General features: G+C 42.2%; 1 protein-coding gene across 1 annotated transcript; it reads right to left on the reverse strand.

Moving 5' to 3' along the window:
* Positions 1-193: 193 nt before the first annotated feature.
* On the reverse strand, positions 194-15,060 carry vps37ba (VPS37B subunit of ESCRT-I a). The gene is made up of 4 exons (XM_075468210.1): positions 14,876-15,060; positions 9,729-9,900; positions 3,858-3,940; positions 194-2,792 (listed from the first exon to the last, which is right to left on the reverse strand). Exons 1-4 carry the CDS (start codon positions 14,978-14,980, stop codon positions 2,298-2,300), a joined length of 855 nt encoding a protein of 284 aa, XP_075324325.1. The 5' UTR covers positions 14,981-15,060; the 3' UTR covers positions 194-2,297.
* Between the last annotated feature and the right edge of the window lie 54 nt (positions 15,061-15,114).

Genomic DNA, 15,114 nt, shown 5'->3' on the forward strand with positions numbered 1-15,114 from the left:
AGAGCAGAGGCACATAAATGAAGGTCATAGAGCTGTAGAAGAAGCCTCAACAAAATGTGTAAGTCTTTACAGGCGTTTACCAGGTGCTGCAAATCTAGCTTCAGTACAAAAAGGTGAACATTTTTCTTCAACCTAACAAACACATGCCACCTGACGAAGAGCTCAAATAAATCAACCTGAGGGAAAACGTATAAAAAATTTCGAGTTTTATTGAACTTGAAAATAGCATTAAACATTCATTATAAGTAAATACCTACAACATTACACTGAAATTTTCACCAACCACAAAGAAAACCATAGATGCAGAGGAGCAGTTGGAACTAAAAGCAGCTCATGAATTGAAACTAAAGTATTTAAGAGGAGTCTTCAAACTGAACAAAGGGGAGGTCAATGGCCAATGTTAGTTGTTAGAAATGCTGGTTCATTGAAACATTTCTGCTTTTTTTTTCTTGGTTGTTTTAACTGTTTGACGTGTTTGGGGTAAACATTATCACAGGTATGACAAAGTATTTCAGAGTCCTGTTATTTTACCAATTAAATGATTAAAAACAAGAGAAAAGAAGATGTTACATGCAATTTTCTGTGGATTCACCCCAGGCAATGGAAGAGAAGAACAAGCACCACTTGGCATGTGGCCTGGAGGTGTCTCCCGTCTCTCTGGCATATGTTAAGTATAGTCTTTCTGCTACACAAAGCTCGTCAGCCTGACAGATAGACAGGCTTTTCTGTAACCCACTGGTGAAACATACAGTGAGTAGCAGGAGGAGGAAGCCAAATGCTAAGCAGCCAGATTTGCTATAGTTTTTTTTAAATCTCAGGAGTTATGGGGAATTCTAACATCTACAGCTGAGCATAGAGACATGGAGTAATCAGCAGAAAGTGATCGACGTCACTTCAAGTGTAGGCACTGGTGGCTCTTCAACAGTGCAGAGCAACAGCAATCGGGAGAAGAAGAAGAAGAAGAAAAAAAAAAAAGGAGGAACAATTTAAGATCGCACCAGGAAAAGGTTCCTCCCACAGCCAGGCTGTTCCTCCTGAAGACTTCCGGCTTGCACGTTTCAAAAAAGAGGTTCAACGTTACAAACGGATATGTTGGGAATGACGGTCGATGTTCGTACTAAAACTAAAAACTTAAATATGGACTGATGTGGGAAGTCTTTGGTGCTCAGTGCGACAGAAATCTGAACAGAACCAAACATGTGCGTATGAGATCCAAAGAACTGTTGGCATAATTTCCCCATAAAGTTCCAACAGAGGAAGTTAAAGACAAAGGTCATCATAAAAGGAGTGTTGCATTACAACAGGAGCCTATGGTAAACACACATCTGGAGTGTACTGTATGGCTATACATAATTCCTTCATTTCAGACGAGGCTCTGCAGGCCTATTTGTTACACCAGCTCAGCTGCTAGTCCTCTCTGCTCCCTTTTGCCTCGTGCCCTGAGATGGACCAGTCAGCCATTTAGAACCAGCCTGGACTCTCTGTAGATAAATCCACATACTGAAGATGAAACAAACAAAAGCCCTCTTTAAACATGTTAATCAGTCTACCTTTGCTATCATTAACATAACTCTGTTAGTATTATATCAATAGATGATGATGAAATTCAAATATTCTTATGTACCTTGTGAATTATCAAAAAAGACCAGAGAAACTAAAAAAAGAAATATCACAGCATAGATGCAGTTTCTGCCTGAATATTTTCTGGGAGATGATGTTTTCATTAAAACTGCACAGTAATTAGGGTCTCTCCTCGCTTGCATATACATTACCAGTAAATTACTATGGTGCATGACTATTTTAAAAGCCTCTTTTTTTTTTATATATATATATTTAACTTTAGTGTTCCATAAGAATTTGAGGAACATTTTTGAAGGAGCAGAGAGACTGACTGAGGGCTCTGACTGGACACACAAAGAGCTGATTAAGTAAAAAGTCCTAGCTCGGTGACCCACAGGCTGACACTGGCGTCACTCACTGCAGCCTGTGGCGGCCCACCTTGCTAAAGGGATTGCGGCTCAGCGAGACACGAGGCCAGTCTCGTTTAATTATTTTCCTTTGTTGGGATTGATGGTGCACTTGAGAATGGAGCGTGAATCCACCGAGGTTATTGGAGATCTGCTTCAGCTGAAAGTGACCAGACCAGCGGCGTGGGTCTGCTTTCTTGTTTTGTGATTGGTCATAATCCAAGAAGGCAATTGACATAGAAAAATTGTTCTCAGAGGAGATTCAGTAGTGAAAAGTCTTCGACAAACACCATACATCCTCTGAATGGCATTTATTTAATTTTTTTTCATTTACTGCATGATAAATCCAGGTTGAGGTGCCATACGGGGGGGGGGCCTCTGAGGCAAAGCAGGGGGGTACTGAGAGAGGTAGTGGCTGGGGTATCCAGAGGGGATGTTGGGGAATGGTTGCCCTGTTCGGGGAGGAATTTGTGGGTATGGTGATGCTGAATAGAAGGCAGGAGGCTGGGGGGCAGCAGTTAGACCTGCACCTGGATTTAGAGTAGGGGGAGGCTGGGATGGAGGAGCCGGGGGTTTCCTTCTGGGCTGGGCGACAGGGGAAGAGCTGCTACTGCTGGCCTCAGAGAGGAGGGAGGCCGCTGCCGACACGTCCTGGGATCGGGAGGCAGGGACCGACGCCTGGGGGAGCCGCTGGCCGTTCAGCACCATCTCTTGCAGCTTCTCGATCTTCACTCGTCTTAAGTGGGCCAGCTTCCTATTGTTCTGATAGGCATCAATAAAGGAATCCAGGGTCATGTCGCCATCCAGGAAAGAGTCAGCCATGTTCTGTTGACAGAAGAAAAGATTTAAGAGCTTTAAACAGCAAAGAGAGAAGTCCGTTCTGACTGATTCAACACTGAGTTAAGAGCCATCGTGAGTAATGAAGATGGAAAAACACTGAAATTAAACCAGTCATTTACAAACTGCTGTGGGTCATTTCAAAAAGATTCAGACAATGATTATTCCAGCTTTAATTACTTTATAATGGAAAATGTTAGAAATCATTACACATGCCTCTCACAAATGAATTGCCTGGCACAAAGTGCACAGTTAATTTGTGAGCAGCATTAAAACTGTTTCTGAGGTTATGAAACTGTAGCGCTTCAGCTGCATGTGGAAGAATCATAGGAACATAATTCATGGGAACCGTCTCATTCTGATGTAACTGTGCATTATATTTTGCAACACTGTGGTGGCAAATGCTTGTCACATACACATATAGGTATACCAAGAGAGTTTTGGTCAACATCTTACACACGCACAGCAAGCGGAGTAAGGCTATAATGTTGTCAAACGCAGCAAAATGCCAAACATTCACACCAATGTTAAGATTTCAGTCCCAGGTGTAGCAACGGAAAAAAAATAAAAAAAATAATGTAACACTAATTATAATGTGCGAGTTCAGATGAATGCCATCAACAGGTGAGCAGACTCGGTCTCATAGAGAGCTGCATGTTCTCAGTGAAGCTGTTTTTATAATACGCAAATCATCAGGATTTAGTTTTTGATATTAATCATGCTTATATGCTTTGTAATAGGGTTGGTTTGTATGTGAGGTCTATAAATTAAGAAGAAGCTGCCCTGATGTTACACCCATCTACCACTAGGGTTGTTCTCAGAAATATCAACCATATGTTCTGGGGGCAGGGGGTTTGTTTACTGTGTTTTGAATGGTGGTGCCAGGAGGGAAAATGGTTCAAAGTTTTTTTTAGGGCTTTTACGCTTAAAACACTGACTGTTAATTATTGGAAGTGAAAACAGTGAAACCTGTGTGAGAAGACGACAACAACTGGAAAAGCAGGTATATGAATCACTGACTCAGGATCCATGATGTCATCCGTGAATGCTTACCTCCGTCTCTTCCTCTATTTTGGCTCCCTCTGTCTGCAGCAGGGCCAGCAACGTGTCCAGGGAGGTGTTTCCTGACTTGTGGTCTGTAAAACAACAAGACAAATGCCATTTTTCTGCTGGACCTGAACCGAGAGGGCATGTCCACTTAACAGACAAGACTGGTAGCACAGCCCCAGGTGCTGCATACTCAGCTCAGCTGAATGCTTAACCAATATAAAACTACTTAGAAATTAAATTTACACCTTCGGATTACTGAGTAACTCCAATGTGAAACTCTGTTACTACAAAAACAAACTGTGCACCCTGCTCTTGTGTTCGAAACACCTCACTGTAACAACCTGTTATACTCTCCGTAACATTACAACTGATCCCATACTTTGCACAAAACACCACTTTTAAGTCACAGGATCCTTATTTATAGAAGTGTTTTCATACACACACACACACACACACACACACACACACACGACTAAAGGCAATACTGATGCTTTCAAAACAAAATATGATCCATTCCGAAATAACACAGGAATTGAGAGGAAAAAAACATGTTGGCAATGACAGGGTTTTCTTTATCAGCCCTAGCACACAAAGCTAAAGCAGGACGTGGGAAATCAATCGATCCAAACGTATCGCCTCCCTGTTTGCTGTGAACTCGCAAACTCAGCTGAGTCAACTGAAACTGCCATGGTGAGTCTGGGGAGGATCCCAGTTTTGTTTGTGTTCTGAATCGGGGCTCAAAGTCAACACCAATTGAGCTGGGACCACACACACACACACGGTGACAGCCTGAGAATGAGGCAGGTGACACAGCAGTACTGACTGATCTCCACAGACATGTAAACTTACTAAAGTTCCAAAGGGCCTGGACACAATATGGCAGATCTTTAATTACAGAGGAGACTCTTGTCTAACCTGATATGCTATTCTTGGCTTTCTGTCATGTCAAACATAAGAACAAAAGATGTAAACAGTTGCATTTATGCACTGGACACCGAGAACAGTGCGAGTAAGCCTTGCTTTTTAAAGTTAGTGGCAATATTTTTCCTCTCAACACTGATGATTGATGTTGAATATTTTTGGATCCGGCATGTTTGCTCTACATGCTTAAATCATACAGTTGTCTTTTACTGCATGTCCACAAGACTGGATTAACAGGTAAGTGTTTCATTTTGGCTAACTGGATGAAAAGAAAATAGGCCTCAGGCTCACGGGAATGTCAGTTTTGTTAGCTTTCTAATGTACGACTTCAACTGAGACATCGTAGGATGATCAAGTTATTACAGCTGAAAGAGATGAAAGGTTCACTCAGTATTACACATGTCAACCTGCTGGAAAACAGGAGAAGTCAGGGGATCACTGACACCTGTGCCAACTCTTTTCAGTGGAAAGTAGGTGCTCTGAGTCATAAGAGTGCTTTTAAGATTTCTTAAAAGATCGCAGCATTAAAGCCAGACTGGAGAATCTCTCGAAAATCCATTTTCTATACCCTTTTAATCCAATTCAGGGTCGCAGGTAGCCTAGCAAGCCAGACCCTGTACAGCATAGCCCCGGAGCAAATTCCATTTGCGGCCGCTAGGGGCGTCTAGTTTTCTAGGCTAGGTCGCAGGGTGGGTTTGGGAGTGGGAGTTACCAGCTGCCATCAGGAGAGTGGCGGGCCGGGCACACCCTGGACAGTCACCAGTCCATTGCAGGGGAAATATATCATATATACACAGTACACCTCTTGGAGGGAGAACAGTTTAAATCCATCAGTATATTTGTTCATTGACTTTCAGTGCTTTAAAGTTGCCAATAAAGGGGTTGCGATCTGTCACAGCACTGATCATTAACACTGCTGGCTTCAAATGTGTGTCAGATCATATCAGTGAAGATATATTAAGTTATTATGTTGCTCTCTAACCTCAAGTTAAATAAAGGTGAGTTAAAATAGTAAATATTTGACAACCGTGAGTGAAAGGTAAAGTAGATGATGAAAGAAAGACTGACCACATCAAGTGTTGACTTATTGGTATGGCCAAGCTATACTCTCCTCCACCCTCCTTTCAGTTTTTTGCAGTGTTCCCTGCAGCTCCACTTCAGACATCCTGCAGCTGTCTGAATGTGTGCATTTCCTCATACAACAGCCGTACGTAATACTGAGCAGACCCAGTTAAGGATTAGGAGTTTTTTGTGTCATATAGCTCTATGATGTTGCAGCATAATCTCGGATGTAGTGGATTTGGCTCATAGAAAAGAAAAATTTGAAACCTAAGAGTTGCGCTCTTCTTAGTTCGGAACCAAATTAAAACAAGTACAGTTTAAAGTTTTGTTTTAAAGCTTCTGGAAGTCCTCCTCACCCTTACTGCCACATTGTTTCTACAGCAATCCAGAAATGGCAAACAAAAAAAACCTCTTGGTTGCAATTTTCAACTCATGCCTTTAGATGTCACTACATCCCAAATACTGGACCTCAAAAGAAAAGGCAACCTCTGCAGTTATATCAGTAAAGGCCAAAGGGCAGATCAAATAGCTCTGGAAAAATATTCTTGTGCAAACTGTGACAGATAGTGTAGGAAATTCCAGACACACCTTATGAATAACTGTGACACCCAATGAGTAATTACAGAGCTAGGTCTATTTCCTGTAAATGGAAAATGGAGGGTAAGACCATAAATCTACAGAAATGTCAAATTATTTTGCTTGTTAATGTAAAAATGCATCAACACATCAACACATCTCTTCATCTTGTAATAAAACAAAGTTTGAGTTTGTTTGGGTACACGGATGTCTGAGACACTGGTTAACAAGCCTGTAAAACTGGCTGGCACAGTAAGACTTCTTGTCAAAGTCCATAAGATCAACATCGGTAATGGAAAATACACTCAGAATACAGAGGAGCTCCTCAGTTTCCCTGATTAACTTTACTTATAACAAGCAGCCCTGACACTTGTGTTGTCACTAAGCAAACTTTAAACTGAATAAATATGTTTCGTGGTTAACTTTGATATGAGGGAAGAAAATCATCTTGAATACTTAAATTCACTGGTTGTCCCACACTTCTGTCAGTTGTTGTTTAGATTTAAAAACATACATTAGTTTTACTGGCATTGCTTCAATGTTTTTCCAGGGTGAACTGTCTCGAGCTCCCACCAACAACAATGCAGCCTCTCAGGCATATCAGTGGCACTCCTTCCACACAAATCTTTAATACGCTGGGTGAGCAGAGAAGATCATGAGATGGCCATTTAAAGCTATGGTAGGTAATCCTAGAGAGCTAGCAAGAGAGCTAGCAAGATTCGAAAGTGTCCCCTCCTCTAAGCTCCACCCCCCCCTCCCCATTCCGTCAGTGCGTCATCCAAAGCCGGTAGAACCGCATGCGCACACGGAGCAGGGAGCCGACAGAGGGGGGCGTAGGCAGAAAGCAGAGGCATCTGATTGGTTTTTGTAGGCGCTCCAATCCGAGATCAGCGGGACGCTGATCTCGGATTGGTCAGCTTTTTCTCAGTCCTGCAGCTGCCACAGAGGTCTGATTATTTTCGTCCCTTTTTCTAAATACATCTTGTATAGATTTCTCTCAGGACAGACGGACCATTTCACCCAGTATTACAAAATGTGTTTCTGAACAGGATTACCAACCATGCCTTTAAGGAATGAATACACATCAACTTCGGCTGTTTTTTGGCCTGCTCACCAGCCTTTCTCTCCTTTTACCCCAACATTTCAAGATCCCCGCCTGCCTGTCCTATTATCCACCACTCCCCCACCCACTGTGGGTGTTGCACACAGCTTGCCTGGCAGCACAATGGTCCACTGAGTTAGACTGTCCTCAGAGGCAGGTAAATATGGTTCTACTGGAAGGAGAGGAGTGGTTATTTTGGCCTGAAGAGCCCACTGGATAGGGATGGGTAATGTCAAAGCTACACGTTTCCTGGACAACAGGACTGGAGGAGAACAGAGCTGATGCTCCAGCTGTATGCAAACAACAAGCTACTGTATGTTGAAGCTTTCATCTGGGTCAAACAGCGACTGTAACCGTCCTTCCCCAGCTGCCCAGGAGCAAATCCACAACTAGGACAGCTTGTGTATGAAAAACGGGGGTGGGGGCGTAGTGGGTTGAGCAGGCGCCCCATGTACAAGAGGCTATATTCCTCGTTGCAGCTGGCCCCGGTTTGAGTCTCGCATCGGATGGCCCTTTTCTGCATGTCGTTCCCCCTCTCTCTGCCCCCTGCTTCCCGTCTTTCTTAACTGTCCTATCCATTAAAGGCATAAAAGCACATTTAACAAAAGCCAGTTCTTACTGTCATCAGTAAGAACAAAAGCTATGCTGCAGGGGCTTGAACCCAGGAGTGTCTGAATGCCTCCTTCGATGGCGACACTGTCATTAAATACATTAAGACCAGCAATGAGCAGACAACAAGCAAAGTAAACCTCAGCACATGGCAACAGATATTTTGTAGAACTTCACTTTGCTGTTAAACAAGTCATCCTGCAGTGACTTCAACAGCCCTGCTGATCTCCCAGAGGCTACGTGCCTCTCAGGCAAGGAGACAAAGTCAAAGTTTTATCAGCATAGCAGAAAAGTGAATAGCTGGCATGCTATTTCGAGACAGCTGCTCGGCAACCACTGAATCAACAAAGTCACTAGTATCGTCACTCAGTCTTCTTCACACACCAAGAAATGTTGTGCCAGTAAAGGATATACGCTCCATGTGAGCACTTTATGATCCAGCAGAGTGTAAATCAGACCTAGAATGTTCTCAACCAGAACAGAAGTGCATTACTGCTGCAGTAAATATGACAAACAGGGCTCATGGTAATGGCACTGCAGCAGTCTTTGAGTTGAAATCAGGGAACCAGTCAGGCAGGTCTCTTAAGCGTGTTGTTACGTAGAGAAACGATACAATAAGGAAACAAAAAAAGCAAACCACACCAACTTCCCGTGATTATTACTGGCATTTTGAAAAGGTTCCCTCTCCAATGGTAACCAACCACATTTAACATCTAATTAAAGACACAAAATCTAAAAGTAGGCATTATTATAGTAATGATTGTATCAAAACAGATAACCATTTACAGTAATTTACCTAATGTGCAACTAATCCTCATTTCCACTGGCTACCTGCTGCTTACTTTATATTAATGTCTGAGATTCAAGAAAATACGAGGAAAAAATGAAATAAATAAACCCTCCTTCAGTCTGATGTCTTCAATTTGGCCTCCCATTTGTCTGACTCCGAAGAAAAAAAACTGCAACTCGACACACTGAGAAATACTCAAAATGAAAGTTGAGTTTTTGATTTCAGTGATGAAGAATAGCTTTGGGTCTTGGACTGATGAGTGTCCGTCACTGTAGGCTAAGGTTTTATATTGTAGATTAAAAAAAAATTATTGATCATGGACACGGTGAACTGAAAATTAAGTGCTGACCTGTTTTGATCTTAGCACAGCTGTTAAATACCCGGGTTTCCCTGTAGGTTTATTAGATCAAAAGTGCTTAAGACAAAACATTGTGGTACATAATCCAATTTAAGCTTCACCGTCTGTTTTTTTATTGCATGTAAAAACGCTGATATGTCATGACTTAAACATGCACGGTCACACAAATGTACTTCATCAGGTAGTATATTAATACCTGGATCAAACATTGTGTTCATATCACAGTCCATTACAATACAAAAGCCTCAAAGGCTGTAAATAAAAGTTAAAAAACATGGCTGTGATTGGTAAGATGTCTATAAAACACTGACTGTTTTCCCCCTTTTCTCAGTGACATCATGGATAAGTGTGCTCAAATTTCTTAAGAGCCGGGTAACATTAAAAATTCAAGAAGCTGTGATCCAGGGATCAATAAAAGATGGTTCTCAATATCCTGCAGCCACGCTGCTGCTGTACCTAGGGTGGACTTGCGAAGCTGGTAGGACTCGAAGCTCTCCTGAAGACAACTGTAGTGTTTGGTGAGATATTCTTTCTTGTGCTCCAGCCTGGGCTGCAGGGCCAGGTTCTGCTCGGCCAGAGTTCGGTTTTTAACGAGAGTCTCCTCCTTGCTTTGCTGGACCTCCTCCATCTACAAAGGAAAACGAAAGCGTGTCAGTAACGTCCATCATAACCTTTCCTCTACCATGAGAAGCAGTCCAAACAGACATGAGCAGCATCTAAAAGACAAACGTGGACAACTATGAATCAAATATCGGCATGTTTTCACACCGACAGGCCGATCCGGATCCATATGAGCTGTTCAAATTACACCTTGTCTCTGGAACAACTTCACCAAGTACCATGACCCCCATCGCAAACGGGCTTAAAGCTGAGAACTTGACATTTAACAAAAAGAATTATTTTGACAGTCTTTTGATATAACATGTTTCAAGGTACACTCAAGTATAATAAGATCATTTATTTCTAATCTGTGGTGGGACACACCAGGGGTTTACTGTGTATTGCTCTTGAGCAATAAAGTACATACATTAATAATCCAATACACTGACTTACAGGCAACTATTTTACGATTCAATCTCTTTCAAAATGAGTTTTTTGTTCCAAAAAACTACAAAATGACAACTTGCTTGTTGTTGCCACAGATCACTTTACTGTGAATGAGCACAGATAGGAACCATTAAGTTCCTCTCACATCAGAGGGAAGAACAAATCTTTTTATTAGCCGCATTCGGACAGAGCAGTTCTAAGAGCATAGTTCTAAGAACGCAGTTCTAAGAACTGCGAAACAGTTCCCCAGTGGAACTGTTTCAGTCTGCATTCGCAAATGAGTCGGGACCAGGTCGGGACTGATGCAACGTAACCGTCTGCGACAATGACGTGTTACTTTAGCGCCTACTTTACTTCTTTGTTTCATGAAGGAAGGAAAGCAGAGCGCCGCAGACAAAGGAGACGACGTGTAAGTTTAACTTATTAAACACGCGCAGGTTGTGTCTGTGTCGCATGAGGAAACATTTCAGCCGTGACAACATGACATGGGGCATAGCTACCAACCACCAAACACCTACATCAGATGTGTTCCTATAGAACCCAGAACAGACCCAGCCTCGGAGAAGGAGCTAAAATGGTTATAGGAACTGAGGGCGATGGTCCTGAGTTCCTGTATGTGCGAATGCGGGAAAAAACGGCCCCGTTCCTTAAAAGGTTATAGGAACTGCCAAAGGCTATTGGCTTTGTATTACCTGTGGTTCCCACCTTTCACTTCCTGGAAAAGGAACAGCTGGGTTGTTGGTAATGCACACCACATACTGAGGAAGAAGTTAGCAAAACAAAAGAGAACAAGCCCTTCAGGAGGCTTAAGTGTAGACAAGATATAAGTGAGGCATCAGCACGAGTTTTGGGGTTACTTCTTTTTTTTCATGTCAAACAAACTTCTGCGTGATTTTGAAATGTTTTAGGGGTTTAATCAACACCTGGAGAGTCTGTTACCAAGTTCTATCCACATGTTCACCTCAGCTCTCTGAGCACTGCTTAGGCAGCATATATTGATCGTCTGAGCATCAGGAATACTGAGTTTAATCTAATTTATGCAGCTTGCTATGACTTTAGGTGTAAATTGGAGATTCGACTATGCACATACAGCACGGCAATATGGTGGATTGATGCAGGAACTTTGGATGTAAAAATGAAAATAGTCTATGATAGATAGATGGATTTCAACCTCAATAGCCCCTTCTATTAGCCGCTTCTAAATAACCACTGATGCCACGCCCCCCAGACCCCCTGTTGATACACAACCACGTCACACATCTCCTTCGAGAACCCTTTAAAAAGGCGACTGTGTGTGTGTGTGTGTGTGTGTGTGTGTGTGTGAACTAGTGACGGGTGCCACTGTGGAGCAAAACTGAACTGAGATGATGAAGACAAGTGGGAAGAGCAACAGCATGAAGAGAGGGCGACTAAATAAAGAAAAAAAACTGACTCATTTCACACATCCAACCAACACGTCATATGTGCAAACACAACCGACCGGGAGAGGAGTTGCAGGAAAACTGGAGAGTAAAAATAAACTCCAGTGGAGGTAACAGTTATAGAAGAGTTTCTAAAAGTGTTTTTACGTGGTCCGCCTGAATGGAGAAAAGTACATATTATGTAGGAAAAGCAATCAAATATATTTTTTCACCACTTTGCACCATCAAATTCTGATCAAAGTTAGCTGCTTCCATTTAGCGATTGGTGACCGCCCACAGAGGAGCAGGTCAAAACAAACGCAAAATTGTTTCTTCTTTTCTTTTCCTCCATAAAATCTGAAATAATTACAAAAAAAGTAGGTTAAACATTAGCCTGGGTGGACCAGAGATGTAAATTTCAGAGAGCTGGTGTAACATCACACAACTAGATAGTTTCCTGTGATGAACTGAGGCACATTTTCGACTCTGAAACTTACTCTTGAAATGCAATTATAATTCCTTCCTTTTGGCCAACTACACACACAGCCACATGAACACATGTTGTCTTGTGCTATTTCGCATGACAATAAGGATTATTACACAAGTGAGAAACAGAGTGATGAAGTCTGAAGCTCCAACTGGCTGAAGAACCATAACCTGGAAAGCTAACAATAACCAATCACTTAAGACAATGTACTGTGTAAAGACAATCCCACATAGGTTCATCTTGGAGCTAAACCGATATTGGGGACATCAGCTTACAGTGATGCAGCAACAGAAGAATGACAACAGTAGATGGAGATAAATTGCACGCACTGATATGCTTTGATTTTGTATGTTAAGTGCCTGAAGCTGCTCGGCTCTACTGTCAACACAGTTCAAAAGAACACTGCGTACAACAGCCACTAAGCTTGATGTACTTTCTGATTTGACTTCTGGAAAATGGAAAACAGTTGAAAATTAGCTGCTTGGCTAACACTGACACATTTGAGGTGACAGCAAGTAATGTGCACTCTCTCTGAAAAGAATAAAGACATGTTAACAAAATAAGCCTGCAATTCCTTTGAGAACTGTATGCAAAAGACCATCAGCACTGATATCTTTACTAGGAGTCTGAATCCACCCAAATTAAACCGCCCGTGTTCAAGACAACTGAAGGCTTCAAAAATAGTATGGAAGTATGTGGCTTTTTGAAGGCAAAATGCATCTTTAATCCAAGCTACAAACAGACCAGCACACTGTTCGCCTAAGTCACAGAAGAATAAGAGTAACAGCATCTACATAATCATTTAAAGCTACGTCAAAACCAGGATGCATCGACTCTAAACAAATTTACGATGCTGCCTTTTGCATTATTCAAAATGCACCACGTGTTGCAGCCAGTGTGTGTTGGAGCATAAATGCTCACATAAAGCATGAGTCTGAGGTGAGGCTTTCTGCTTGTGTTCTACAGCTGTACTCGGTCTTGTACTTCTCAGAAATCTCAGGTTTCTCTCCATGACTTTTGACACCCACTGCCTTTGTTCTCATCCAGTGTACTGTAAAGGGACTATTTCACAGACAGCTCAACCTGTAGCTCAGGTACGGCTTTACTTGGCTGCTTCTGCTCCCTCTATCCCATAATCTTATGACCAACTTAAGTCAACAACTGATGTGTCATTGCACTGAAGGAGCGCCTTCCTCTTTGTGACCTATGGGATGAGGAAAATTAAACTATGGAGATAATCACTCAGGGTGTGGATCAGAAATAGAAGGGACACACACAAAAGGCCAGCTAACAGCACTTCATTCTCTCCGATGGCTTTAATAACAACAAGCAGCAGTGGATGTGGCGCACTTACACACAGCTTACATTGTAGTTTCTCATGTCTGTGAATAGAGGCCTTTATCATGTTTTCAACTGCAAGTCCCCGCTCTAACAAAATGGGCTGAAATTAGGCTGCCGGAGGGGAAAAAAAAAAAGAAAAAAAAAGGCCCTGCACCATGACAACAGACAAGACAAATTCCTGTGTCCTGTGTGTTTGATAAAGCCAGGGAGGAAAAAAAATAGACCTGAAGTGTTCTCTGAGGATTTTAAGACTTCACTGCTAGGCAAAAATAATGAAAAGCTGCATGGTGAGAAAGTTGTACCAGCAGCAGGGATGGAACAGTGGGGCAGATTAGGGGCCACACTGGAATATAGTGTTTTGAAAGGAGCAACAGCATGGGAAATAACTAGAAATTCTGTATAAAATGCCAATCTGAAGCAGTACCTCTTAACAGGGACTATGGCTGGCAATCCCTCCGTGTATGGAAAAAAATATAGGCTTATTAGCCATTATCACGACGAGTGCAGGCTAGTGTAGGCTATACAGTGCAACCCAAATACAGATTAATGTGGAAATGCAGGCTCCTGGCGCCGTTTGGAGGCCGAGGAGTCCCGTTGCGAGCCAAATAAGAAGCAAGTCTTGTGTAACTTCACCAAGCGGCTCATGCGGCAAAATCTTAGTCATGTTTTGACTCTATGAGGTAATCCAGTGAATTAGGCATTTAGCTTGAATCCAGAAAAAAAAAAAAAAGGGAACTTGTGATTCAAAATAGATTTTTTTTCTAGAGCTGACGAAAGGTGCAATTTAACGACAGCAATTTAGGCTGATAAATTTTCCTATGTGACGGTCTGCCAGTGCTTATAAATAAGTCAGCCTTAAATTGGTGTAATTGTGAATGGAGTCTGGCATAACAGTGTCTCTAGAAGTAAGGATAGGCTATTAATAAAACTACATTATTTTTATTAAAAATAGCCTGTCTACAAAAATGTATTCTTGTTCAGAAACATTAAGGATAGAGGAGATTCTGTTGGCTGAGGAATGAGGTGGTTTCGGGAAACAGAGTTGCAAACTGTGAATCTTTGAGTGTTAAAAACTTAAACAAAGCTCGCCCCTGCTCCGTCCCAAGGTTAACGATTAGTATCCATATTTACGGGTAACAGGGCACCCAAGTTCCGTTGGCACAACATATTTATGATTAAATACTAACCGTGATTCTTAGCAACCATTTCGGTAAGAGTGCCGATTGTGAGTTGGGAAAAGCACAACAAAGGCTTGAAGAAAAAAAACACAGTGACCGAGAAAAAGGAGTGAGAAGCTAACGTTAGACAACAACACGAGATTAACGTACCTCGTCCATCTCATGCACCATTTTTGAGAGTTTTTCGTCATCCTCCAAAATTTCGTTGAGTTGGGTCATCGTGTACGCGCTGAACTTGTTGGAAAAACTGGACATTTTGGCTATTGTTGCGTGTTTCTCCTCGTCTGCGCTCCTTCTTCTCGCCTCTCAGATTGTGACAGCTGACTGCGCTTCCCTTACAGGAAGTAGACAGGATACAGGCCCCGTGTTGCCTTCAAGTGCTGTTAGAA

The sequence above is a fragment of the Odontesthes bonariensis genome, chromosome 6 (genome assembly GCF_027942865.1).
Source record: "Odontesthes bonariensis isolate fOdoBon6 chromosome 6, fOdoBon6.hap1, whole genome shotgun sequence".
Taxonomy (NCBI): domain Eukaryota; kingdom Metazoa; phylum Chordata; class Actinopteri; order Atheriniformes; family Atherinopsidae; genus Odontesthes; species Odontesthes bonariensis.